The sequence below is a fragment of the Ochotona curzoniae genome, unplaced genomic scaffold (assembly GCF_017591425.1).
Source record: "Ochotona curzoniae isolate NIBS_2020 unplaced genomic scaffold, NIBS_Ocur_1.0 contig_3819, whole genome shotgun sequence".
Taxonomy (NCBI): Eukaryota; Metazoa; Chordata; class Mammalia; order Lagomorpha; family Ochotonidae; genus Ochotona; species Ochotona curzoniae.
Genome location: NW_024466004.1, coordinates 4,096,103 through 4,121,419, shown reverse-complemented (window position 1 = coordinate 4,121,419; position 25,317 = coordinate 4,096,103). Strand labels below are relative to the sequence as shown.

The following is a 25,317-nucleotide window of genomic DNA, read 5'->3' as shown; positions in this document are numbered from 1 at the left end:
ATCTGTATGATGTCATTTTATACTCATTTGTCTGACATTACAAAGAGTCGGTGAGGTATGGAGCAATGTGTTTAAAGCATAAAGTTTTACAACCACTTTGGTGAATAATTTGTCAGGAGCTAGGGAAGTTGAAGGTCACTCTTAGCCAGGAGTACAGTTGCATTTCCATATATGTATAAATCTTGCATATTTCTTTAAGAAACCAGGGACATAGGCAAACACCTTTGTTTATAGCCACGAAGAAAGCAGTGGTCACCATCTAAATGTCCTTCATTAGGACACTCAATATGTACATTTTAGAATATTTACAGTAAAATATTTATAGTGAATGATCACATATGTCTGCCTGTCAGATTTTCTTCATGCTGGCTTAAGGTTTGTGGTAGATGTTCCTGTTGCTCCCCAAGCCACCCAGGCACTTCTGAGTGCACCATGGAGGGTACATTTCCCCACCCCCTCTGGAGTTAGGTAAGGCAGTATGGCTCAGCTTGACCAACGAAATGTAGCACAGCGAGAGGTGTTACTTGAGCAAGAGGCTTTCAGAGCTGGTGTCTAGCTTACTGTGAGGGAGGGGGCACATGTCAATATGAAGCCTTTGTCCCTGACATCCCTGAGCAACACAATCATTGAACACTTAAGGTAAATGAAAAATAAACATGTGTTCTATCAGACTGTTGGTAGCTTGGGGAGTGGGGGACAGCCGTCTGTTTATATAACACACCTTACCTGCAGTGTTATATCCCAGGTCAATTTCCTAAGCATCTATATTGCTTTTTTTTTCTCCCCCATGAGAAAAAGTACTGTGAGTTGCCCTCTAAATACAAGGGTATTCAAAAATTCAGGAAAATGTACTAAAGGATGAGTTCATTTTGGTGCAAAAATTTTCTAAATGATATAGATCTGAAGGGTGTTCAGAAGTTCATTAAATGCATATTGCAAAAATGACATTATATTTTTTAAAAAAATTTTGCACTAAAGTGAACTTTTGATTTAATCTCAGTAAGAATTTTTTGAAGTGCCTGTTTCAATTCTTTCCCCTGGTTCATACCCGAAGCCTAGGGAGCTTCCCTCTGAGACCCTTCTCTGGCCATAAGAGTCTTTACCTTGCAGGCAACTTCACCAGTGTTTTAGATTGTTGCTTTGGAGTTGAGCTTCCTAGTCAAGGATTCATTGCTAGAAAAGTCCCTTTTTTCTCTCCTCCTCCTCTCTTCCTTTCCTATCCATCGGTGACTCTCCTCATTTGCCAGAGGGCAAAGCAGTTAGTGAAAGTCCTTGAGATGAGGGCCTGAGTGTGAATATATCCAAGTCAAAATGAAAGCACTATTTCTAAGGTACGTGTGAAAATTACCTACTCCATATGATTATAAAATTAGGAATGTTTCAGCATGGTAATAAAATTGATTACCTCTTTTCAGAGTGTGCTGTTATACTGGAAAGTAGGGAGGCACTAGCTACCTAATGAAAAGTTATCTTTTCTTTTGTAATCCCTTTAAAAATTATCAAAGGTAAGCTATAAAATCTTGAATGCAGGTAGCTAGGGATAATTGTACATTTTTATTATGAACTTAGATGTCTGGGGCCAGCACTTTGGCATAGCATGTTAATCCTCTGCCTTCATTGCTGTTATCCCATATGGGTACTAATTTATGTTCCATCTGCTGCTTTTCTGATACAGCTCCCTTCTAATGGCCTCGGCAAGCAGGGAAGGATGGTCCTAGTGCTTGGGTCCCTGCATCCATGAGGGAGACCTGGAAGAAGCTCCTGGCTCTCAGCTTCAGACAGGCCTTGCTCTGGCTGTAGCAGCCATTTGGGGAGTGAATCAGTGGGTGAAAGATATCTCTCTCTCTCTCTCTCTCTAATACTGACTTTCATGTAAAATGAATAAATCTTTTTGTATAGAAACCTTTATGAGTCTGGGCCCAGCAGCGTGGCCTAGCGGCTTAAGTCCTCACCTTGAACGCTCCTGGATCCCATATGAGTGCCGGTTCTAATCCTAGCAGCTCCACTTCCCATCCAGCTCCCTGCTTGTGGCTTGGGAAAGCAGTTGAAGACAGCCCAAAGCTTTGGGACCCTGCACCCATGTGGGAGACCCGTAAGAAGTTCCTGGATCCTGGCTTTGGATCGGCATAGCATCGGCCATTGAGCTCACTTGGGGAGTGAATCATCAGATGGAAGATCTTCCTCTCTGTCTCTCCTCCTCTCTGTATATCTGACTTTCCAATAAATAAATAAATCTTTTTTTAAAAGTTATTAAAAACCTTTATGAGTCTGAAAAAATTACAGATTTTGCTTAGATTAATGAAATCTACACCAAAGTTCCCATGGTGTTAAAAGGACCCTACCTTTTAAATGATGTCTAAAACATGTAGAATGACTTCTCTTTTACATGTTAAAGAGTCTGCATCATATTGAGCATCATTTTGTATATGTTCTTTTATAAACGAGCAGGGTCTTTAAGTATGTTGAGATTCAGTCAAAACAACCTGTTTTTTCAGGATATAGGGTTCAGGAAAAAAGAGAAGGACAAGTATATTGCATTACACAGAATAGTGAAAAAAATAAACAAAGGAAATGAAGCATAGCTGAGGACTACTGTATATTCTGCAAAGGAATTGGAATGTGCATTGGGTCACTTTCCTGGTTTATGAATTCGGAAGTTTCAGAAAACTGAAACCTTTTCATTACTGAACAAAATTTCAGAAGAGTAGCTACCGTAAATGTAGCTTAAAAAATACTAATAAAATGAATGCCTGCATATACATCACCTTGTTTAAAATATTGACCAAGGCTAGTATTTCTTATAAATGAAAGCAGTTAATGTTTAGATTTCTTGATGAGTTTTCTCCATGATTTTTTTCTTCCCTCCTTCCAGATAAACTCCCCTCAATTTTATTTAGTAATTCCTTGGCTTGACTTTTTTGTTTCGTATTTATGTAGGTTTATTTTTTAGTTTGAGCTCCACACCTTTTTTCACACAGCCTTTTATTTTTGAGATCATCCTTTTATATATGGCAGTAATGCATTCATTTCCATTGCTGTGTAGTTTCTCATGATAGTAATACGCCATTCTGTATTCTATGGACTACAGCATTTCTTTGTAATAAGGCACCTTAGGGTTAATTGCTACATGTGAATTGATTTCTTTCAGCGTTAGGTTCAGGTTTTTAACATCATTTTGGCATGAAAATTACGTTTGTATCTTAAGATCATCAAGGTGTTGTAATTTCCTTTGAATTTTACTGTTGGCTTGAGGTAGCAATCAATCAGTTTTGTTTTAGGCACACTATCAGGATGTATCGCCTAATACCGAATCATGTGTTTCGATTCACAGTTCCCACAGAGAATGTTGCGACCATTGCTGATTGTGCCAGTGTGATTGAAGGAGTCAGTCGGAGCAGAAATGCCTTACTGAATGGGGACACTAAGAACTATGATTGGGATTCTGGTTACACGTGTCATCAGCTGGGAAGTGGTGCAATTGTGGTTCAACTGGCACAGCCGTACATGATTGGGTCAATACGGTAAGAAGATTCCTTTTCATATATAGTTTTCAAATGGACAATGCATGTACAAGTTAACATTGGATAAAATGATCCCAACAACATCAGCAAAGAAACTTTATAAATAGTCAGAAGGTATTAAGAGTGAAAGTAGAGAATGATAAACCAAATACTTACATGGATAGTGAGGTGTACCAAAATTAGACTCGTGAAGAGAGGACGCAGGGGCCTCTTCCTGGGCATGACTCACTTTCTCACATCTCAGTTGCATTGGTTACTGACTTATAGGATAAGGCCAAAGATAGATTATGTAGGATGAAGAATAATTTTCAACTTTAATACATGACTTACATATGAGCCAGTCAGTTGTGAAATATCTTAAAGATCTTAATTATCCTTGTGTCTGAGTTTTTGTTGAGGTTCCTTTTTGTTTTGAGAAGGGAATTTTTAATGCTTGATTTAAATAATTTTTAAATGTAAGACTGATGACATTTTCCAGACATATACTTTCAATTCAGGAGCACCGTTTGGGTCTTGCGTAAGCTGGCAGCTGCCTTTTCTTTTAAGTTCTAAGATGAACAGTTAATACAAAGTACAAAACAAGCACAGAGAAAGAAAGGAAGGAAGAAGAAAGAGAGATATGTGTCTTGGCCTTCCTGGGTTGAGAGGTGTTGGCAGAACCGAACTATTGTGTCTCCATTGTCTGTACTACGTTGCTTTTCCAGTTCTCAAATATATATATTTGAAAGGAAGAGTTAGAAAAAGGAAAAGACACAAAGAGATCTTCAGCCCAGTGGTTCACTCTCCAAGTGACTGCAAGAGCTCAGGCTGAGTCAGGAACCCGGAACTCCATCCAGGTTTTCCCTCATTGGTAGCAAGGGCCCAAGCACTTAGCCTTCTTCTGCTGTGTTCCCAGCAGGCCTATTACCAGGGAGCTGGATTGGAAGTGGAGCAGCCAGAACTCAAATCAGGGCTTATTGGAACACTTGCATTGTAGGCAGCAGCTTAACCCACAGTACCAATCCAGCCCCTTGTGTCTTATTTTAAATTCAATATGGACAAAGAGGGAAGAGGTACAAAGAGATAAAGTAGTAGGACTCCAATAGGCAAAAATGTTTTTATGTATAGGCTAAGAAGTATAGAGATTAATGCAGTTTGCCTGTTCGCCGGGTACCCCGAAGAGTTGATGCTGTATTTCTTGGGGGAATTCAGACCATGGATTTCTTCATTTCAATTATTGACCCATTTTCATAAAAGGACATGTTACAGGCAGAGTACTATAGGCAGTAATTATGTCTGGAAAAGCCTTGAGTTCATATTTCAAGCCAGAAAGCTCACTTTGTGCTTGGAGAGTGGGAAGAGTTTGGCCACAGCCATCTGAACAAACTACCATACATATAAACTGCTGTCAGCAGCAATCAGTGCTCCTCTCTCCTTTTTCTCAGCTTCATGCTTGAGCCAGAGCACCCACAAGCCATCTATTCAATAAGCTAGTCTAAAATTCTTGCCATAGGTGACGAGAAGCTCATCTATGTATTTCTCTTTACAACTGATTACTCCTTGCTTTAAAAATCTGGACAAGAGCTGTCCTTCTTTTGTCTTCTGGCACTCCTTGTAGTCTCTACCGTTTCTTGAAGATTACTAATCGTGTCTCTGAGATTACATCTACAATTTCTTTCAGCAGGCTTAGGGTGTAACTCATCTGAGCCAGGAGACTTGAAATCATTTAAATTGACTAGATACTCTCTTTCTCTCACCTCACCTATTTGGGACTTCAATTTTGTCTTTATTATGTTTGTTCTGCCATCTCTAATTTGAAGACCAGTCTTCTTGCAGAGGAAGATTGAAGCAAGCAGGCAGCTTTGTAACTGCCTCACGGCCTTGTAACATTCTCTGTGTTTTGTTCACTTACCTGATATTCCATGTCCTCTAGCTATCAACTACCACCATCTAGCAGTGTTTACGCCTGCCTCAAACCAGGATGCCTAAACATCTGGGAGCAGGTATTTAACCTGGCAGTTATGATCCCACATGGAGTGCCTGGATTCAGTGCCTAGCTCTGGCTCCTGATTCCAACTCCATGCCAGTGCAGGTCCTGAAAGGTGACAATGAGTCCCTGCCACCCATATGGGAGACCCAGATTGAGTTCCAACTCCTGACTTGAATCTGGTCCAGCAACAGCTGTTGTGGGCATTTGGTAAGTGAACCAGCAGATGGGAGCACCTTCTCTCTGCTGTCTATTGCAAATAAATCAAATTGCCAAAATAAAATGAAATTGTAGAAGATGGGATTCCATTATCTTCCCTTTTCCTGATCAGGTCACCTTATTATCAAGCCATCTCATCAGTAGCACAACCCTTCCATCCCTTACCTAAGCCTAAAACATAGGATTATCTAATTCCTTTCCTTCCTCCACTCCCCTCATCAGCCTCCTAAACATCTCATGGATCATTCCTGTTTCTCTATTCCACTTCTGGTATCATACCTGCACCTTGTGTCTACCTCATCTGGTTCCAAACCTCCTTCAGGCCCACCCTCCCTCAACTGCCACCATCCTTCAGACTTTTACCACACATCTGATATGGCAGCATCCTCCTGTGGGAGGACCCAAGGCTACTGTTTGCTCTCAGGAAAAAGTTCAGATTAATCCCTTTATGAGTGGCCTGATTTGCCCTGCTTTGCCCTATCTGCACAGCCTCGCCTCCTGCCCCTGCTGTGTGCTGACTGCCCCAGGCCACCTAAGCTAGACTTTCTCAGCCTCACCGCCCCCCCACCGCCCCCACCAGCCATTTAAAGGGATTCTGCCTTCTCTTACCACATCTGCTTTTACATCTTTAAGCCTGCTGGTCTCACTGCTTGTTCAGAATCCCCATTTTACCTAGTTTGTTGTTTTTCCCGTTCAGAATTTGCCCCTTTGGAGGTGCTGCCCTAACCTGTCATCTTCTGGGCTTGCTGAGTGCACTTTTGAATGACCCTATGCATTCTGCATACAAGGGTAATTTAGAAAGGTCATGAAAATGTGTATTATGGAAAAACTGTGCCTGGCTTTCAAAAATGTTTGGAACCAAAATATTTCGCCAGGAACTTTCTGCAGTCCCCTCTCTCACTCCTTTCAGGGCATTTGTCCTGCAGTTGTTTCCTTTCTGCCTCCTCCCAGCCTCGTCTGATGCGTTAAGCCTGCTGGTAATTCCAAATAAGCTGCTCTTAACAGATGGAAAGTGCCAGTGAGGCAGTGTGTCTAGGTAGAGGGCAAATTACAGCAGGTACAGCAGGAAACCTACATTTTTAGGCCCATTGGGGAACGCCTGAGTTCGTTGCCAGGGTGACACCTCAGAGAAAGACAAGCAGGTTCTTTGTGTACAAGGCCACCTTGGCCTCTAGCTCTGCCCAAGGAATCAGAGATATTGAATCTGACTTTAGAAAAAAAAAAAGTGTCACTGGAGCTTAAGGCAAGAGAGAACAGTGCCCATTTCATTGTCTTTATATGTGGAATGAAAATGGTTCCCCCAAACAGTTTTTCTTTTCCTGACTCACAGGGGGGATGATGAGCAGAAATACAACCAAAGGCAGAATTGTCTATCTCAGCACAGTGTGAGGCTTCCAACTTCTTAAAACCCAGCAATTGTTTTTCCAGTAAGAAAATCCATGCAATTGAAGCCCCATATAACTGGTTGAGCATTCGGAGAGACACGTCTCTGTGAAACTAACATTATGTTGTCAGGAACTGCATTTGCCTCTTCTGTGACATTATTAAGAGGAAAGGGAGAGAGATTTCTTAGCCACCAATGTCTGCGTACAGTGCTGGATTTCTTGGCAGGTTGCAGCGAGCAGCAGCTGATATGTCCAGATAGACGTTTATTGATAGGAAACTAGATCAGTGGCACCTCTTCATGGGGATGGGTAATTGACCAATGGCAGGTTGATTAGTCAGTGACATTTGACCCACATGTCTATTGCTTTTGATGACTGACTTGCTTTCCCAGTCACTGTGTCTGAAGCAGCCCAGTGATTCTGAAATCAACACCTAGATAGAGAGCATTACAGAGCCCAGTGGCTAAAACCTCTCTCGTCTAAGAGAGAAGAAATCTGGAAGCCCTGGAAATTTCCTCTTACCTGGTTCGAGGTGAGACCTGATCATATGTTACGCTGGCTTGGAAAATTCCAGTTTCTTTGTCCTTGGTGACTGCAAAGTCTCAAGCATGGATCCTCTTCTTTATTAGTAAGGGAGGACGTGAGTGTTTTGTTGATAAGGATTTCTTTTGTTTGACTGTTTCTACCCACAGAAACCAGTTCCTCCTCTCCTGAGAGTTTACCTTGTAGTTGGGCAGGCAAGCAGAGCCCTCTTCCTTGACAGGAAATGCTTGGTCCTAAGCATGGGCAGTGGCGCCTACTCCTACCTACTAGTGTGCCTTTGGTCTCCTGGGGGAGATGTGCTTGAAGCATGATCCCTGCCCATTCCCTCTCCATTTTTCCTACCTTTAATAAACATTTACTGGGCCTTTTAGTATATGACAGGCACTATGTAGGGGCATTGCACTGAAACAAAGACATTGGTGCTCTCATGCAACTGGCCTTCTATGGGGGTGGAGAGATAGTAATATGTCAGCTATTTAGACATGCTGAGCAATAGAGAATGAAGGAGTGGAGACAGCACAGTTTTAGATTTGCATGGTCAGGAAGGCTTCACTGAGCAAGGTGACACTTGAGTCGAAACTGAAGGATGGGAAGACCCAGTGATCTGGAGGCCCAGGATAGGAGCACGCCTGACTGACCACAGGAGCAGGAGAACTTAACTGACAGAGGGTGAGGGAGAAGAGCAGAAGGCAAGGAAAAGGAGGAAACTTGAGAGGTGACAGCCTTGAGATGTTTTGTTTGGTTTGTTTATATTCAACACCAACTCACAAAACCACCCCGCTCTGCCCTGGGCCATCCCAGTGCTTCTGTAGCATTGTTAGGGGAGAGATGGGGGAAGGGACGGGGAAAGCCCACAAGCTTTTAGAAGCCACCTCCTCTGCACCTGACCTGCCTTGAGCTCATCCACTGCTGGAGAAGAAACAGCATGAGGTATCCTGTGTTGTACTGGTTAACAGGAAATTTTCTTCCCCATCTTTTTGTTTCTTTCCCAAGACAACATGGCTGGAAAACAAGGGAGTTTACCCTTCTTGTTGCTAGGTTTACAGACCTGACACAAATCACTCAATTTATTTTAGAGGAAAAGAGGCAGCTTATCTGGAATGTGCCTTAAATGTGGATAATTGTGCAGTAATTACATAATTTTCATGCTATTTTAAAAACAGTAAAAGTTAAATAACAGGGAATCTTCAGAGACCTGACCACATAAAAAGACCAAGATAGTTGCATAATAACCAACTAGTCTATTTAATGTCCTCATTTATAGTCCCTCCATCCCCTTAGCTTAAAACTTACTATCTTTCTACTTGCTAATCATGATATCCTTTCAAGTGCTCTCAGAGAAGGATGAGAAATCAGTAGGCTGTACAGTAAATACACCTACAACCCAGTCTTTGCAGATCATAAATGAGAGCACATTGTTCAAACCCTAATTTTAAGATAGTTAACTTAGCAGCTTTTGCACTAACTTGAAAATAATGTTTTTGTAAATGGCATGTATGATAGTGTGAGTAAAATGCCCCTAGTGCTTTAAGTAAGTAGCTTATTCTCAGTAAGTAGACTGTCCAAAGATGAGGCAGTGCTGAGAGATGTGACTAAATAAACCCACATCTCTTTGGGGTGTTATGAAGACTAAGGAGTTAATGATGCAGAACGTTTTTTAGAGTTCCTCAGTTGGGATTTGTTATGTAAATGTAAAAAGTTAGTACAGAATGGGTCTAGCCCCATGGATGGATATGATGGATATTCATAATCCTCTTAAGTCTGGGGATGGAGATCTTTTTATTTTGTGTGTAATACCACTTACAAAAGAATCTGATACAGAGTGGCTGAACCAAAAATCAGTTTATGTCATACAGTCGTTAGCATATACCACTGTGGTCCGTACTCGTCCCAGCATATCTTTTCTTGTCTATGAACTGGTGATCCCAGGTTCAACCTTCCTTTCACTATTGTGTGGCTGCAGCCAACTCTGGATCACCTGTTTCATTTGTAAATGACCAAGACCCCTTTTGGATGGCTATTTTTCGCTCTTGTTCTTGCTGGACCCTTGCTAAACTATCACTCATCCACTTCCCTCCCAGAGGACAGCAAAGAAAAAGGAGAGAAGTCAGAAACCATTCAATTTTGTTTCCTATTTAATAGCTCCAAGTGAAGGTTTAGTCAATAAAGGTGGGGAGAAGAATTGAAGCTAATGATTCAAATAATGTTTTGTAATTATTTGAGTTTTCCCACTACATCTGTGCTGCCCTCAATCTCTAGTAGGACTACAGATCATCTCAAGTCGAACATAGTGATTTTTAGATGTTGTGATGGACTAGGGTCTTTGCAGTGGTTTTCAAGTGCCTACTGTGGTACTTGGTGCTGTGAGCACTCAATAAACACTCATTGACTGAACTGACAACATAGGATGTTAGTGCAACTAAGGAGAGTTCTATCTATCAGATAAATTGGACATCATATTTGTTCACTGTGGCTGATGTAAGTGTATGTGAGAGAACTGCTAAAGATCTGGCATCTCTCCCAAATGACTGAGATTGAGATCTGGGGTTAGGGACTGACATTAACACAGGTAAGCATGCTTACCTTGCTCATTCCATTCTGCCTCCATTCCATTCTAAGTGCTACACAGGCAAGCACCAGTACATCTGTTTACGTTAGCACAGTCATCTTTGCAACCTACAGAGCTAGAAATTTCCTTTTTATAGTCTGAAAAATATAACAAACATCTAAATATATGGGTCCTCCAGTTCAGATTAAGATTGCCTATAATTCTAGTCAAAATTGGAAAGATATTTTACAAAATTTGCTTCACATCAGTCATGCTGAGCATCGTCTGTCACAGCTGTGAACCAAGGAATTCGTCCTTGTTTTGCTGATCCATGATTTATTTACTAAGAGTTGTTTTTCTCTGAACCTATCTGCATTGCACAAAAGTCATCTCTTGTCACCCTCAGACCTCAAAGCTCAGGTGTCCATAAAAATCATAGAATAAAGAATTATATCACTGGTTCCCAGTAGATTTTGGCGTGTGAACACTCAAGAAGCCAGGAATCCAAGAAGCAGGCAACAGGCAGTGGAGTTTGGGGGTGGGGTGGGATACAAATGCCTCAGCCAGGTTCATTCTGGAGGTATTTTAAGACCAGGGAGCATCGCTATGGCAACTACCTCATATGTTAAAAATATTGGAAGGGCACTGGAATTCAGATGTTCTTTGGAAAAGCATGAAAGGTTAAATGCCAAAAAAAAAAAATGTGTTTATGTGTGTGTGATTCACCTCACATGTCAACCATTTGTCTTTCTTGAGTGACTGGGGTATTTGACAACTAGTTATCATAAAATATGGCTGGATACATGAAAAGAAAAAATCCGCTTAGTTTTCAAAGATTAACTCATCAAAAACACATTTTTACAGAGAATCTCAACCCCTTTTGTCCCAGTATTTCACGTACAAATGGATGTTTAGTAATTATACAAAACTGAGATATTTAAGGTCCCTTCTACAACAAATTCTTCACCAGCGTTGATTTCAATGATCAGTTTAAAGCCATTGGAAGATCAGGAGAACAAAAAGGAGCAGGTTTCTGCTCCAATGGCTTTGCTTAGCAGGGGTTTGGACACTTCTGGCCTAGGATAGACTCCCAGGCCCCAAAATTGTGTCTGCTCTCAGGAAGGCCAATAAGAGGTAGGCTGTTCAGGAAAACACTAAAATTTCTGTTAACTTTGTATACCTCATTGCATCACTATATCTCTGTGTATTAAGTGAATAAAACTATTCTGAAAACTGACAGAGGGTCACAATCCTTTAAGGTTAACCCTTGAGTTAATTCAAGGCTATACACAACCTTTGGAAACTTTCATATTCCCTGGGGTACCTTTAAACCAGAGGCGCTTTACCCTAGGAACCCAATTTTGTCTTCTCAAAATGCTTTGATGTGTATAGGTAGCAACTAATGCCAATTTCTCTCACCCTGCCTGCTCTTCCTTCCTCTCTCCTCCTCCCTCCCTCTTCCCCCCCGCCCCCCCACCTCCGCTTTTTAAGGTTGAACCCTTTGTACATTGGTAAGTGCACAGAAGCACTTGACCAAAACATTTTTGTATATCTAATTAAAAACAAGGAGAAGCACTGGGATCAAAGCAAACTTTGACCTCTTCTTGACTTTATGCCTCCCCAACCTCCATTTCCGCATCCTTCTCCTAGGAATAATGATGATGATGAGCCCACTGGTGGCCTCCAGGACTCCTTGCAGCAGCTGTCCTGGTCACTCGGGGGCTTTGCTGCAGCTGAGGAATCATTTTGTTTCTGCTGTGTTGCCTCTTTCCAGAGTGTCTCAGAGTCAATATCTGAGGGCTATTGGTTACAGAGATAATTGCAGAGTGTGCTCTTACTTCTCCTTGGATTTCCTTTCCTTGCTGCCCTTAAGACCTAATGGTGAGGATTCTGTTGCTTCCTTTAAATTACCTGGTGAAACTAGATACCATTTCCCTCGGTATTATGACATTACGGGCTCGCCACATTATTGTTTTACTGTAACCCAATACCAACCAATACTGTTTAGATTTTCATGCACTCTCATTGTAGAAATGGTTCACCATTTAGTTGCCATGGCTTATGGTAGTTCTAGAGCTTTAGCAGGTGTCAGTGTCTTCATTTAAGAGATTAAAGAGGTTCAGATATCTGAGTCCCTTCTCTGTCTACCATGACCAATGCAATCATTGCTGAAACTCTCAATTCCAAAGATCCTGATTTGTTGCATGGGTCCTGTAGATCTAGAAAGAAAATGAGAGAAGGCTTGTGTCTTCAGGTTCAAGTCACCATTGCTTTGTAGGGCCATAAATCATAGAAACCTCTGTTACCTGTGTATACTAAGATTTGACAACATTTGTTTTTGTCATCAACACTCATTTGCTCCAAAGGAGTTTACATTTGGGTTATATTTGGCTGCAAGTAACAGCATGTCTCGTTTAGAAAGACTTTTCAAATGCTTTTTTAAGTCTTATTCTTGTTTTGCTTTATTTTGGTCTTCTAGATCAAAAAGTCCACAAGGAGTGGCTGCCTACTTGGTTCTGTAGCTTTGAAAGCTCTGCAGTTTTCTTGTTTGCCTTTTTCCACATGTTTTTGCCCCAGAGAAACAGAATGTCGCAGCTTTGACTGCCATTTCTGAGTGTAGGCTGAGGAGGAAGGGCTCAGGGGTAAAAGATAGAGTGCTTTATCAGCCAACCCTCCCCTTTTAGGAAAAACAAAACGTGTATTTGAAGATTTACCCAGCTGACTTCCACTTAGAATTATTAAAGAGAATAGAGTCATATGGTCTGCGTTAGCGAGGCTTGTTTAAGGAATTGAAGGTCATTGGAAGGCACTGGCTGACCAGACACCCATGCTGCTGCAGAAACCCACCTCTTGCTGACATTTTTCTCATCTCCCTGGGAATGCCTCGCTTATGTGCTCTGTTTGTTATTTTGAAACAGAAAGGAAGAGAAGGCTCTCGCTCACTGGTTCACTTCCAGAATGCCTGCAGTGGCCGGGCTGGAACCAAGAGCCATCAGTTCAGTCGAGGTCTTTAAATCTCCCAAGTGAGTGACATGAGTCTGCTGCCTTCTGGGGTCTACACTGGCAGGAAGCTGGAGTCACAAGCAGAACTGAGATTGAATCCAAGTACTCCAGTGTGGATAGGCACATCATGTCATTGCTAGGTTAAATGCCTTTAAAATAAAAAAGCCCATTTTTAAGAAAAGATTATTTTTTGTTGGAAAGGTAGATTTTACAGAGAGATGGAGAGATAGATGTTCCATCCACTGGTTCACTCTCCAAATGGCCTCAGCAGCTGGAGCTGAGCTGATCCGAAGCCAGGAGTTTCTTCCGAAACTCACACATGGATACAGGTTCCCAAAGACCTGGGCCATCCTCTGCTGCTTTCCTAGGCTGTGAGGAGGGAGCTGGATTGGAAGTGAAGCAACTGGGACACAAGCTGATGCCCATGCTGGATCACGGCACTTGCAGGGGAGGATTAACCAATTGAGTCATTGTCCCAGGCCCAACTATACAGTTTTTTTAAAAAAAAAAAAATGTTTAATTGAGAGATAATTCTCACACCATTTTAAATACACAATTGACTCATTTGAATTATACATTGGAGCGATTTTTCTAGTAATCTTTTTTAAAGTTTGATGTATTTGTTTACTTACTTGAAAAAGCATAGTGAGCAAGTAAGAGAGAAAACTCTTCTAATATTTGCTGGTTCCCTTCCCTAAATGCTTGTAACAGCCAGGTCTGGACTTGGCAAAAGTCATAAGGCAGGAACTCCATCCTGGTCTGCCACATAAGTTGCAGGGACACAAGTCACCCAGGCCATCATTCTCTGCCCCAAAGACACATTAGCAGGAAGCTCTATTGGAAACAGAACAACTGGGACACAAAGTGGCACTCTAATGTGGAATCATGCCATTTCAAGAAGCAGTTTTACTTGCTAGACTGTAATGCTACCCCTCCATTTATTTTTTTAAAGCTACCCTTTGAGCCCACAGCTTTGGGACATATTTTAAATAGTACTATCATAATTTTACAGTATTCTCAACTTAAATGTTCTATAAATAAAAAATTCATGCATGCTTACTTATTATATACTTTTGTTACAATATGAGAGGCGTTGCTGATTGTATCTTTGATTTAAAAAAAGGAAGTCTGGTTTCGAGTAACAGACATCTTCCAGTGTTCTATAACTGGTTTCCCCTGCTTCATAAGCATGATGATAAGTCAGACACATAATGAAATTTAGGAAACATGGCAAGATTCCAAGTATATTCTGATTGATCAAAAAGAGAATACATTTTATTTGGTTTGATTTTATTGTGGTTAAATATATTTTATATACCTGGATTCTTCATTAAATTGACAATCCATATGGAATCTGTCAACCATACATTTTAGATAAAACAAAACACTTGTGTATCTAAAACCAGGTTATAGGAAGTTAATTATTCTTACATACATCTAAAAATCATTATCAGCAACTTCACTGAATATTCATGGTATCTATATGCCAAGCTAATTATGTCAAAGATCATGTTAAAAATCATAATTTTAGTCTCTAAGAGCTGAAGTTCAATCTTTTCTTCCTCCTACTTCTTAGATATGAAAGAGTTTCTATTTTTTAAAAATTTTTTTCTCCTTGTAGGATTATGGACAATGTTTCTGACTTTTGGAACAATTGGAATGAGTACAGCCAAAGAGGGTGATTGAAGCAATACTAAGCCTTTAGATCTGAGTAGTACATGCTCAGATACTTCTACTCTGCCTTTGTGTCTTGCCCATATCCATTTTTACTCCCCCCTAAAATGGTTGTGGACAGGGCTTTGAGTTCCAAAAGAGAGGCTCATCAGTTTGGTGGATTTGTAGTTCTCGCAGAGGACCACAATCCAATGCAGTTTAATGCAACTCCTTCTTGTCTCTTGTATCTCAGTAGGCCCTAAGTGGCACTGGCCAGGACACACCTACTCCGAAAGAGGCAATTCCCACCTTACCCACCTCTCCCTCATCGCTTGTCTCTTCTCTGTCATGTCCTTACAACAAAGTGGTGAGCAGACCAATTCTTTTCTCCCCATGGATCCTCTTATTGATTTATTATTTTAATGCATATTTTAATGAACTTTCAAAAAATTGTATTTGAAGGCAGAGTTACAAAGAGATTGGGGTAGGGTGGGAGACCTGTGGGAAGAGAGAGAGAGAGATTTCTATGTATTGGTTCACTTCCGAAGCGCTATAAGAGCCAGGAGTGAGCCAGGCTGAAGCCAGGAGCTTGGAACTGCATCCGGGTGTCCCACTTGAGTGGCAGAGGCCTGGATACTTGAGCCATCTTCTGCTACTTTCCCAGGTGCATCAGCATGGAGCTGGATTGGAAATGGAGTAACTGGCACTCAGACTGGAGCGCATATATTGGCACTCTAGGCAGCAACTTAACTCTTTGCCACACCAACCATACCAGCCCTACTTCCTTTTTCCTTGCTCTAGAGACATCTCAATACTAGGTAATAAGGGTTAGTGATCTCTCATATTCACTCCATTTCTGTGGCACTAGACTACAGTATTAAATCGATCCTCCTCTAAATTACTGTGTTAAGAACCAAAGTAAGTTTTGGGTGTTAAATAAGGGACAGAGCAGTCCTCCTGCCAGCTTTGGTTTGGAGTTCTTCAGTCATAACCAACCTGGTAATAGAGTACTCCTTTATCCTATGTTCTTCACATGAGGATTTTTGGGCAAAAATTCTACTAGCAATAAAAGTGTCTTTTTGTTTCTCATTTGCTAGAACTTTTATGGTGTAGACTTTCCTGAAGAACTTTACAGTAAGCGATGGTTAGGGTATAGGGTGAAAGATCTTGTTGAATCCTTTAGGTATGTACCAGCTGATTATCACCTGATGTTCAGTATAAATGCCTGTTGATGTTTTTCCTTATACCTAATGCTTCTGTATTCATTTCTTCTCCAAGGTAAACAAAAATAAAGCCACTTTATAAACCAGTGCTATCTTTACTAGGAAGTTTGTGAGGACTCTGTTATAAAGTATTTTTTCGTAGAGAATTGCTTGAGAATTGGTCACTCTGATAAATAATATCCTGTTAATAACAACCTTTCTGGTAAGACAGCAGAATGGTTTGTCATGATGATGTTCACACCAGTGCAACCCAGCTGTACACACTGCACTCAAGACAGGTAGAGAATGCAAAAGGGTTGTTGGATCTGTTTGGAAAACCCACATTAAACAGAGTCAGCAAATTAAAATTGGTTTCATTAAAGATTTTTAAGAGTAGTTCTGTGGAAGCATCACATGCTATAGGTTTTCATTGTTCTGTGGTCACAGACTGCCCTGGCCAACACCTTCTAAAATGTTTTTTGTAATCATGATGGAGCTAGAAACATGACAAAGGAATAGATCTGTACTAGTCCATTTTCTCCTGGTAACAGACAGCTCACTATAGTCTGCTTTAGTCTGTGGTGCCATCTTCCTTTATAACTAGTGAGTTAATTGCCTTATTAATGACTATATTCATTATTTTTTGGCTTTATTTCTTTCACTTCTTCATGTTATCCTAAAAGTAACTGAAAGTGTGAGGCCCTGCAGGATAGTGGTTGGTGACACTGTGTTTGCTTTGCTTTAATTTGAGAAGGGAAGGGCCACCATTGTGACAGAGCAGGTTCAGTTTCCACTTATGACACTATCCTGGAAGCCCATGTCCAAATGCTGGTTCAAGTTCTAACTGTTTCACTTCTGACCCGGCTTCCTACGAATGATCCCAGGAAGGCTGGCAGAAGATGGCTCAGTTGCCTAAGCTCCTGCACCCTTTGTGAAAGGTACTGTTTTAAAAAGATGAGAAGGTAGTCTAAAGCCAATTTAAAATATATGTATGTGTTAGAGAAGGAGATGGGGGAGAGAGAGAGCCCATCTATTGGTTTACTGAGAGCTGGAAACCCAATCTAGGTCTCCCATGTGAGTGGCAGGAACCCCATTGTCTGAGCCAACACTACAGTCTCCCAAGATCTACATTAGTCGGAAGCTGGAGTAGGGGGCCAGAGCTAGTATTTTTTTTTTTATTGTTGTTAACATTGTATTATGTGATACAGTTTTATAGGCACTGGGGATTCCCTCCACCCCTCCCATACCCCTCCCCCCATGGTGGATTCCTCCACCTTGTTGCATAACCACAGTTCAAGTTCAGTTGAGATTCGTTCCTCAGAGCTAGTATTAAACCTAGGCACTCCTATGTGGATACCTAAGGGAAGTCGTAACAACTGAACTAATGTCTGCCCCACCTCTGGGTCCTTTATGAATATGGAGAATGTAAAAGGAAGACATAAAGACAGAGCAAGAGTGAGAAAGGAGAAAAAGAAAAATGAAGGAAATACAACAGCTAGGGCCAGGCCAGACCCAAACCAGGAGCCTAGAACTCTACTGGATCTCTCATGGGGGTAGCAGCAACCCACCTTCTTGCCTTCCGAGATGCATATAACAGGAAGCTGGATAGAAACTCTAATAAGGGATGTGGTCATCGCAATTGTAGCTTAACCTGCCATGCCACAATTTTAGGCCACAATTTAAAAAATTTCATTTGAGGGAGGCAGACAACGAGAGCTTTCATCTACGGGTTCACTTCCCAAAAGCCTGTGATGAGTGGGACTGGGCCAATCCTTGGCCAGAAACCTGGAACCCAACTGAGTTCTCCCATGTGGGTGGCGGGAGTGCAGTTACTTCATCTATCACTACTGGCTCCCAGGATCTGCAGGAGCATGGAGTCAGCCAGAGTCAGGAACCAAGGGACCAAGCCCAGTTACTCCAGTTTGGCATGTGGGCATCTTAACTGCTGGGTCAAACATCTACTTCCAATTTTTAGTTAGTTGGAGTGTCTTACTTATTTCTGTACCAGTTCCTTTCTAGTTCTTTTACACTTTGAAAATACGCTAGAAATTTAGGGTGAAAGGCAAGCCAAAAATCATCAGTGCAATTGTCACAGTAACGAAGATGGGATTGTGAATGCAAAAACTGCATGTGGCATTCACTGCAGGAACATCTATCAGAACACTCAACAGGCGAACAGATTTTAGACATTTCTAGGCTAAGCTTGCCCTTAGTTCAATATGGTACTTACCTTGACGCCATAACTCTTTACTGCTCAGTAAATGTAACTGTTTCTGTCCATTACTGAGGTTAGCCAGCTTTCTCCATAGAGTCACAGGGCACAGATGGTTCAGGCTTTGCAGCCCGTTGACCCCTATTGCAGGTACTCCACTGGACCCACTGAGTATGGTTGTGTTCCAGGAAACTTTCACTTACACAGACAACATCTATGGCCATGAGTTAAGTTAGTTAGTTACCTACCTCTCTCACTAACGCTGGTAGAGGTAGAGAAATGTAAAGTTAGAAAAATTATTTTGCCTTGTATGATTTCTAAACAACATGAATAATAATACTTACAAGTCTGATATTAAAAAGATTAATATGGGAATTAAGCAGTTGGTTTGTGGAGAGGATACATATCACGACCCATTTTTTTTTTTCTGCTGTGTGTTATGAAGGACATAAGCCTTGTGGGTTCCAGAGAGGTCAATAGAAAGTCCCGACAGGTAAGGCTTCAGCTCCTAACCCTGACCTCCAACGGCATTCTGCTTTATCTGTGATGAGCAGTGAGGGTCTTCAGAGAGGTTGTTTGTAAAAGAGATTTGGCTATTAAAGAATATTTTTTAAACATTTAGTTTTCATTTCTTTGCAATTAGTATAATCCATTTTAGTGTATATTTTAAAAATATATATTACTTCATAAATGAAAGGGAAAATACGTATTTTTAGCAGGAACCACAGGTCGTCTAAAATCATTCCCCTCTCTTCCCCTGTTATGAATCTGAGAGGATGTGGTTGCAGAGGAAGAGGCTGAGTTGGAACTTCTGGCTCCCACCTCTAATGGTAGTCCTCTTCCTGATACTCCATGTTAACTGGGAGTACCCTGGTATCCCTCAGAAGCTTATGGGGATTCAGTGGAGCCCAGCAGGGCCCACATTTGCTGTGGAGTTCTCCTGAAGTCTCCTCATTTCCTTCGTGCCTGCTCAGCCTCCCTCTTCCTGGAGCTCAGAGCAGCGCCTTAGTTCCCATATGCTTGCAGGCTGCTAGGGTGTAGACTGAGCAGAGCTGAGCACCAGCTCCTTGGAGGTTCCCTCAGGGATAACAGTCTCATGTGTGACTTTGATAGGTGCTCTGCTGCCCTCAGCATGCATCTGTGTGGGCTCTTGGGGATTCGCCGCCAGAGTGAGCAAACCTAAGAAAGCAGAGATATCACCCACCCACTGTTCCTTCCCTGGCTTAGGAATGTTCTTAATCTTTCCTGTGTGACTTTCTGCCTGTCAATCTGGGCAGTGATTCAGGAAGTGTCCGGAAGAGGGTGCAGCAGAGAAGGGCTGTGTGCCTGTACTTGTGCATTGGGGGCCTGCAGAGTACCAGGGCTGTGTTCTCAGGAAGGTCCTAGCAGCCAACATTAAAGAAAGAAAAAGGGTCCAGCAGTTAGGCTATAGGACATAAGAGAGACACATGCTTGTTCTTCGTGAGGAAAGACAAGCCAGCAGAACAAAGGAATTTAATTCCCAGAATACACTGATCTAATGAAGCCTCGTGCTGTGCTCAAGTCAGTGTGGCAAGGTCTAGCTGGCGCAGGGCCTTAGGCAGGAGTGATTTATTCCTCTCTGACTCCTTCACTCAGATTTCCTTCTTTCAGCCATCCAATATCCATCACTGGAAAGCCTAGTTTCTGTAGAGGAGTAGCTTGCCTGGAATACGGTTTGAAGGATTAGTGGACATGGCTTGAAGACTGGCCCCGGTGCCCAGTACACTCTGGTGAATATTCATGTCGGCATCTGGGGGTTATTTCTAAACAGGCAGCTCTCACAGAATACATTCCAAACAGGAGTGCCTTTCTCTTGTCTCAGTTGTGAGGGAGAGGCAGCCCCTCTGCGGTTCTGAGGAGTATGCTGACTCTTCACACCTCTGCTGCAGTGGGGAATCTGCTCCCCACTTCTAAGTGGAGTCAGTCTTTGCCAAGGTCTCCTGTCCTGAGGAGAATACAGGTGATTCTAGGGAGAAAAAAAGGCAGCTACCCACTTACCCATTGGTCCTGTAACCCATACCAGTTTGGTTTAATTATGGCTGTTTAGCAGTAAGGAAAGTTAGAGTTATTAATGTTCAGCTGAAAACATTTGAATTAAAATTTGTGATATCAGCTTTGAAGACCTGGATCAAGAAAACTGAGTGGCCAGTGATCAAAAGAATTCCACCAAAAAATGTAATTAGCCATTTATTCCTCTAGCCATTACAAAAAATTACCTAAAATATTGCTCCCCACTCCCAGCTTCTCCCCATTCTTCAAAAGATTTATCACCGTCACATATCAAATTAATTAATTTTGTTTATAAGAACTCAGAGCCAGAATTTTCACCTTCATATACTGGCAAAGAAGATGTTGCTATTATTCTCGTTAATGTTCCTTTTTTTTAAAGTGGTAAATTGGGTACCACATGGAGGATTATGATTCATCAGACACCTTAGCCTACAAACAGAATAATCTACTTGGTCTAAGTGTTTCTATTTTGTAGCACTTGCAGTGTATTATAGTTTATTTTTGTGCTTTAGAGAGTGGTTGTTTTCATGTGAGGACCTTCACAGAAAAAAAAAAGTCATGGAAGAGAATCATTAGCAGGGGATTGTGGAATGAAGTTTCTGCATTAAGGAGGCATAGCAGACAGACTAGGTTTCCTGGTACAAGAGCTACCAGCATGAATACCAGTTTGAGGAACGCAATGAGAGAGAGAGAGAGAACCTTGAAGAAGCAGCACTCTCACAGTATGTACCACTGAGGGAGGGTGAGGGTCTGAATTGGATGGGCAAGTGTTTTAAAACTGTTTTCAGCAGGAGTCCAGGACTTTGTAGATTGTGCCCTGTGGGGAAAAGAAGATGATTCAAAGCTGGAGCAAAGGTTGAAACCCAGATCTGATACAGGTAAAAAGGCCAGGCTGATAAGAAAAAGAAAGAGATGGGGAGAGAGTGGTCCTGGCTGTTTTAAGAGAGACCAGAGAAGAGATTTGGTAAGAACAAAAATAAAGAGATGACATGATTGAATAGAAACAGGCTTGCCTTGTAGTTCATCCCTGCTGGAATGTCCTCTCGCCTCTAATATTCAGAGTTGAGCCTTCCCACCTTGTTTTGCCCTTCCTTTCTCTCCCTTTGTCACCTGGTTGAAAGAATACAAAGATTTTCCTGTAGTTAAATTGTGAGTTCTCCCACAGATACAGATTCCTATGAAAACTTGACCCAAGGGAATAGAAAGAAGCTGTGGAGCTTATTAAATTTCTCTTTGGCTCTGCTGCTTGGTGCTTTGTCGGCTCTTTGCATGTAGGTATGTATTAACATGTGGTCAGAGGATGGGCAGGAAAAGAGGCTGCAACATGAAATAGCAGGGTTGTATGTTTTATAAAGTATTTCCTATATGAGACTCTTCAAAATGCTATGGGGGCTGGAGGTGGAAGCCTTAGACCAAAACCTAATTCCATATGTGAAGTGTTAAACAGGTTGAGCTACATGTTTATTGTGAGAAGGCTGGTTTACCCATACTTCTCTCTCTTTTTCATCATCTCTTGTCCTGCTCCTGATTTTTCCTTTAGTTGAATTAAGTGGAGCTTATGATCTGTAAAGTACTGTTCTGGGTACCACTCACAATACCAAGACTGTGACCCATGCTGGTCCCTGCCCTGCAAAAGCAGGGTCGGGTGGTTCCTCCTAAGTGGACTTGGTCCTGAAAGCTGAAAGGAGAAGCTGTTGCATTTTGTTCTGCATGAAACTTGGAGCCAAGTGAGTTGATTCCACAGCTTGCTGGATGAAGGCCCATACTGGGCTATTAGATTCTGCAGATCCAAGAAGGGAAACCCTGGGGAAGGCATTGTGGCACAGCGAGTTAAGCAGTTAAGCTGTTGCTTGGGCCACCTGCATCCCCTGTAGAGTGCACGTTTGTGTCCCGGATGATCTGAATAAGATACAGCTCACTGTGGATGTGCCTGAGAAGCAGCAGATGTTTCTGCCTCTGTCACCCACGTGAGAAACTCAAATGGAGTTGCTGGCTCCTGGCTTTAGCTTAGCTCGTCCCTGTGTGATGCAGCCATTTGAACCAGCACGTGGAGTATCCTCTCCCCCGACCCCCTTTTATCACTCTACCTTTCAAGTGAATAAACACATAGTTCAAAAAAAGAGAGAGGGAGAAAAAGTAAAATCCATAGTACACGACTTGTAGATTAGTGAGTTCTGAAACATGCCCAGCTCATGTCCCTCAGAATGGATGACAGGTAACAACAAAGCTCACACAAGTACACAGTTAACAGGAGAAACACATTCTGTCTTTTAAATTACAACAGCCCCTAACAGCCTACCCAGCAAATGAAGCTGAAAGTGAGCTAAGCCCTGTGGTCTGGACAGGACCTCGACATTTCTGCTTCACACGTAGCCTTTTCTGCTCCTGCTGCTGAGCCAAATCAGGCAGATCTCACTGGTTCTGGATCTGCGTCATGATGAGGAAACTGCTGGGATCAAGGCAGATCGCCTTGCTGCAGAGAAGGGAATTGATGATGCCAAATTTAAACACTGGCAAAGAGCTGTGAAAGCCGCATACCTGCTTACCATGCCTCCACCCGAAAAATCTCTAACATAATGAGATTTCACTTTTGAAATATCGTAAGACCTTTTCAACAGTTCTCGGTGTTTCTGATACCAACATCTTACTTAAAGAAGGGGCAGTATTAGAGATAGTCATCTTCAGAAATTTAAGAAAGCTGTTCTCAAGGGCTGTTTGGCCTGTACAGAATTTTCTCATATATCCACATTGAAAGCATAAAATAAAAGAGTTTGCATCTAACTGGACTATGCAATATGAAATTTAGATCATAAGCCTGGACCAAAGCTTATTTGTTAAGTAGGAATTTTCCAAGTGATTGAATAATCTGTACAAGATTGTTTGGACAGTGTTGAGTTCATGTAGGAAAATTAACCAAGGGATTTAGAAAAATAGATTTGCATTAAAAGCAGGAAATGTGATATTATAAGATATTTTAATGTGATAATGTATGCAACATTATTTTGCAACCCATGAGGTCTGTGTGAATGTGAGGGGGGTGATTAGTTGTTCATTGTTCCTTCTGCACTCACATCTGGAACGTTGCAGCTGCAGTGTTGGTGTTTGGTAACATGGTGCTAACTTTTCTGTTGCTATCTAGAATTTGAGATTCGAAACTTAATCCCTAGAAGAAGTAAAATGAAGGCCTCTGTTAGCTGCTGAAAGCTGAGAGTTTTGTATTGTCTCAGAGTTTTGGAAAGCTTTGCCACTTCCAGCATTCCGCAGGTTGATCTGCAGAATATTTTCTGTATGTGGATAATGTGCCTGCATGATACTGAGTCTATTTTTTAAAAAAAAAATTTATTTAGTTTTTTATTAGAAAGGTAGATTTTATAGCAAGAATGAGCTACAGAGAGAAAGATCTTCCATCTGCTGGTTCACTCCCCAAGTGAGCACAAAGGCTGGAGCTGAACCAATCTGAAGCCAGGAGCCAGTAGTTTCTTCCAGGTCTCCCACATGAATGCAGAGTCCCAGGGCTTTGGGGTACCCTATACTGCTTTCCCAGGCCACAAGCAGGGAGCTGGATGGGAAGTGGAGCAGCCAGGATACGAAGCAGCACCCACATGGGATCCTGATGTGTGCAAGGCAAGGATTTAACACACTGAGCCACACGCCAGACCTAATACTGTGTCTATTTTAAGAGTTAGGGAGAAGCACACCTTCCCTGCCCCTGCACCAACGTCATTCTCTCCTCAATGAGCCTGCACACTGGAGCCCAAATCCATACTTTGCCACCTTCTTTCTTTTTCATCCTGGGGCTTCAGTGACTCAGCATGGAAAAAACACAAGCCAGCCAGCCAGCTGCAAAATAATAGTGTTAACCAGTGTCTTCCTTTCCTCCTTTCTTAGAAAACTCATCCTCCACGTCCCTATGTGGAGAGATTAAACAAGAGTCAGTACACAGACTGTCTGATGGTCTCTGCCTGATGCATTTCCTGGAAACCCATTTCATCAGTATTTCCTCCTGCTGCTATTGGATGACAGTGTCCCCTTTGCCCTGAAATGTTGTGGCCCATGGAGAGGCAGGGTCACCATGGCAGCAGCACCTCAGGAGTCTTCATGTCAGGGATCTGCAGGGCAGCCACCTGGTCTGCCTCACACTCAAGAGGAAACATGGTTACTTGGCTACCGTCTCCTGCTGCGAATCTCGTTTAGACTTGTGGTCCTCCAGCAGCTGCGCTCAGCTGGACTCGTTCCTCACCTGAGGATAAAGCAGCACACGTGAGCCTTGTGCCTGCCAGCAATAAGGAGCCCTCTGCTCTTGGGGGAAACCACAGTTCTCACCACTGGGGTTGCTGCTCTGAAGCAATGTTAACGCTGGCAGCTGTTCCCTGTGCCCTCCTGCCTCTCCACAACAGAAATGAAAATAGTGTCCTTAACATGTTGTCTGCTTCTCTACTTTTTATTCAGAATCTTAGGAAATGGACAGTTCTAAATGCAGAAAGAACTGACATCTGCCTTGAGGACTACCGCTTCCCTGAATGCTCTTCCCTCAGTCCTGTCTGTGGCATCTCTCCTGCTGGCTCACAACCCTTAATCCCTTTATCATGGAAATTGCTCTCCCGCACTGTTCCCTGTCCCTGCTAACTTCTCAGCAGCCTAGAGATGGCCAGGATTCTTTCTTTCCCGTCATTTCCTTACCTCTACCCTGTGCCCTCCTTGTCACTGCCCATCCTGAACTCCCAGTGTCTCTGCTAAGGAGACAATAAACTGCCCAGCACTTCCCCTGCAGCTCTGCTGACCCTGCTGAGCCTATCCCAGCCTGTACTGCTTGGCCTTGCCAGCCCACACAGCACACCTGCCACTCAGCTTCTACAAGGAAACTTCATTCATACTTGAATGGAAAGAGCTTTCTCTCCATCCCAGGTTTTTTTTTTTTTATTGTTTTGTTTTGTTTTTTTAAACCTGATTGTATCTCAGGACCTGTAGCTGTCACACCATCATTGCCTATCTTATCACCTCAGTATATGTGACAGAACTGCAAAAGTTCACAGA

The 25,317-nt window shown here is 42.2% G+C and overlaps 1 protein-coding gene across 2 annotated transcripts in view; it reads left to right on the top strand.

Annotated features, from left to right (window-relative positions):
• Nucleotides 1–25,317, top strand: part of BTBD9 (BTB domain containing 9) — a 379,493-nt gene that overhangs the window by 265,205 nt on the left and 88,971 nt on the right. For both annotated transcript variants that reach the window (XM_040983310.1, XM_040983311.1), the window contains one exon: nt 3,332–3,521. In XM_040983310.1, coding sequence (XP_040839244.1) covers nt 3,332–3,521 — 190 coding nt within the window. The remainder of the gene's footprint in view (nt 1–3,331; nt 3,522–25,317) is intronic.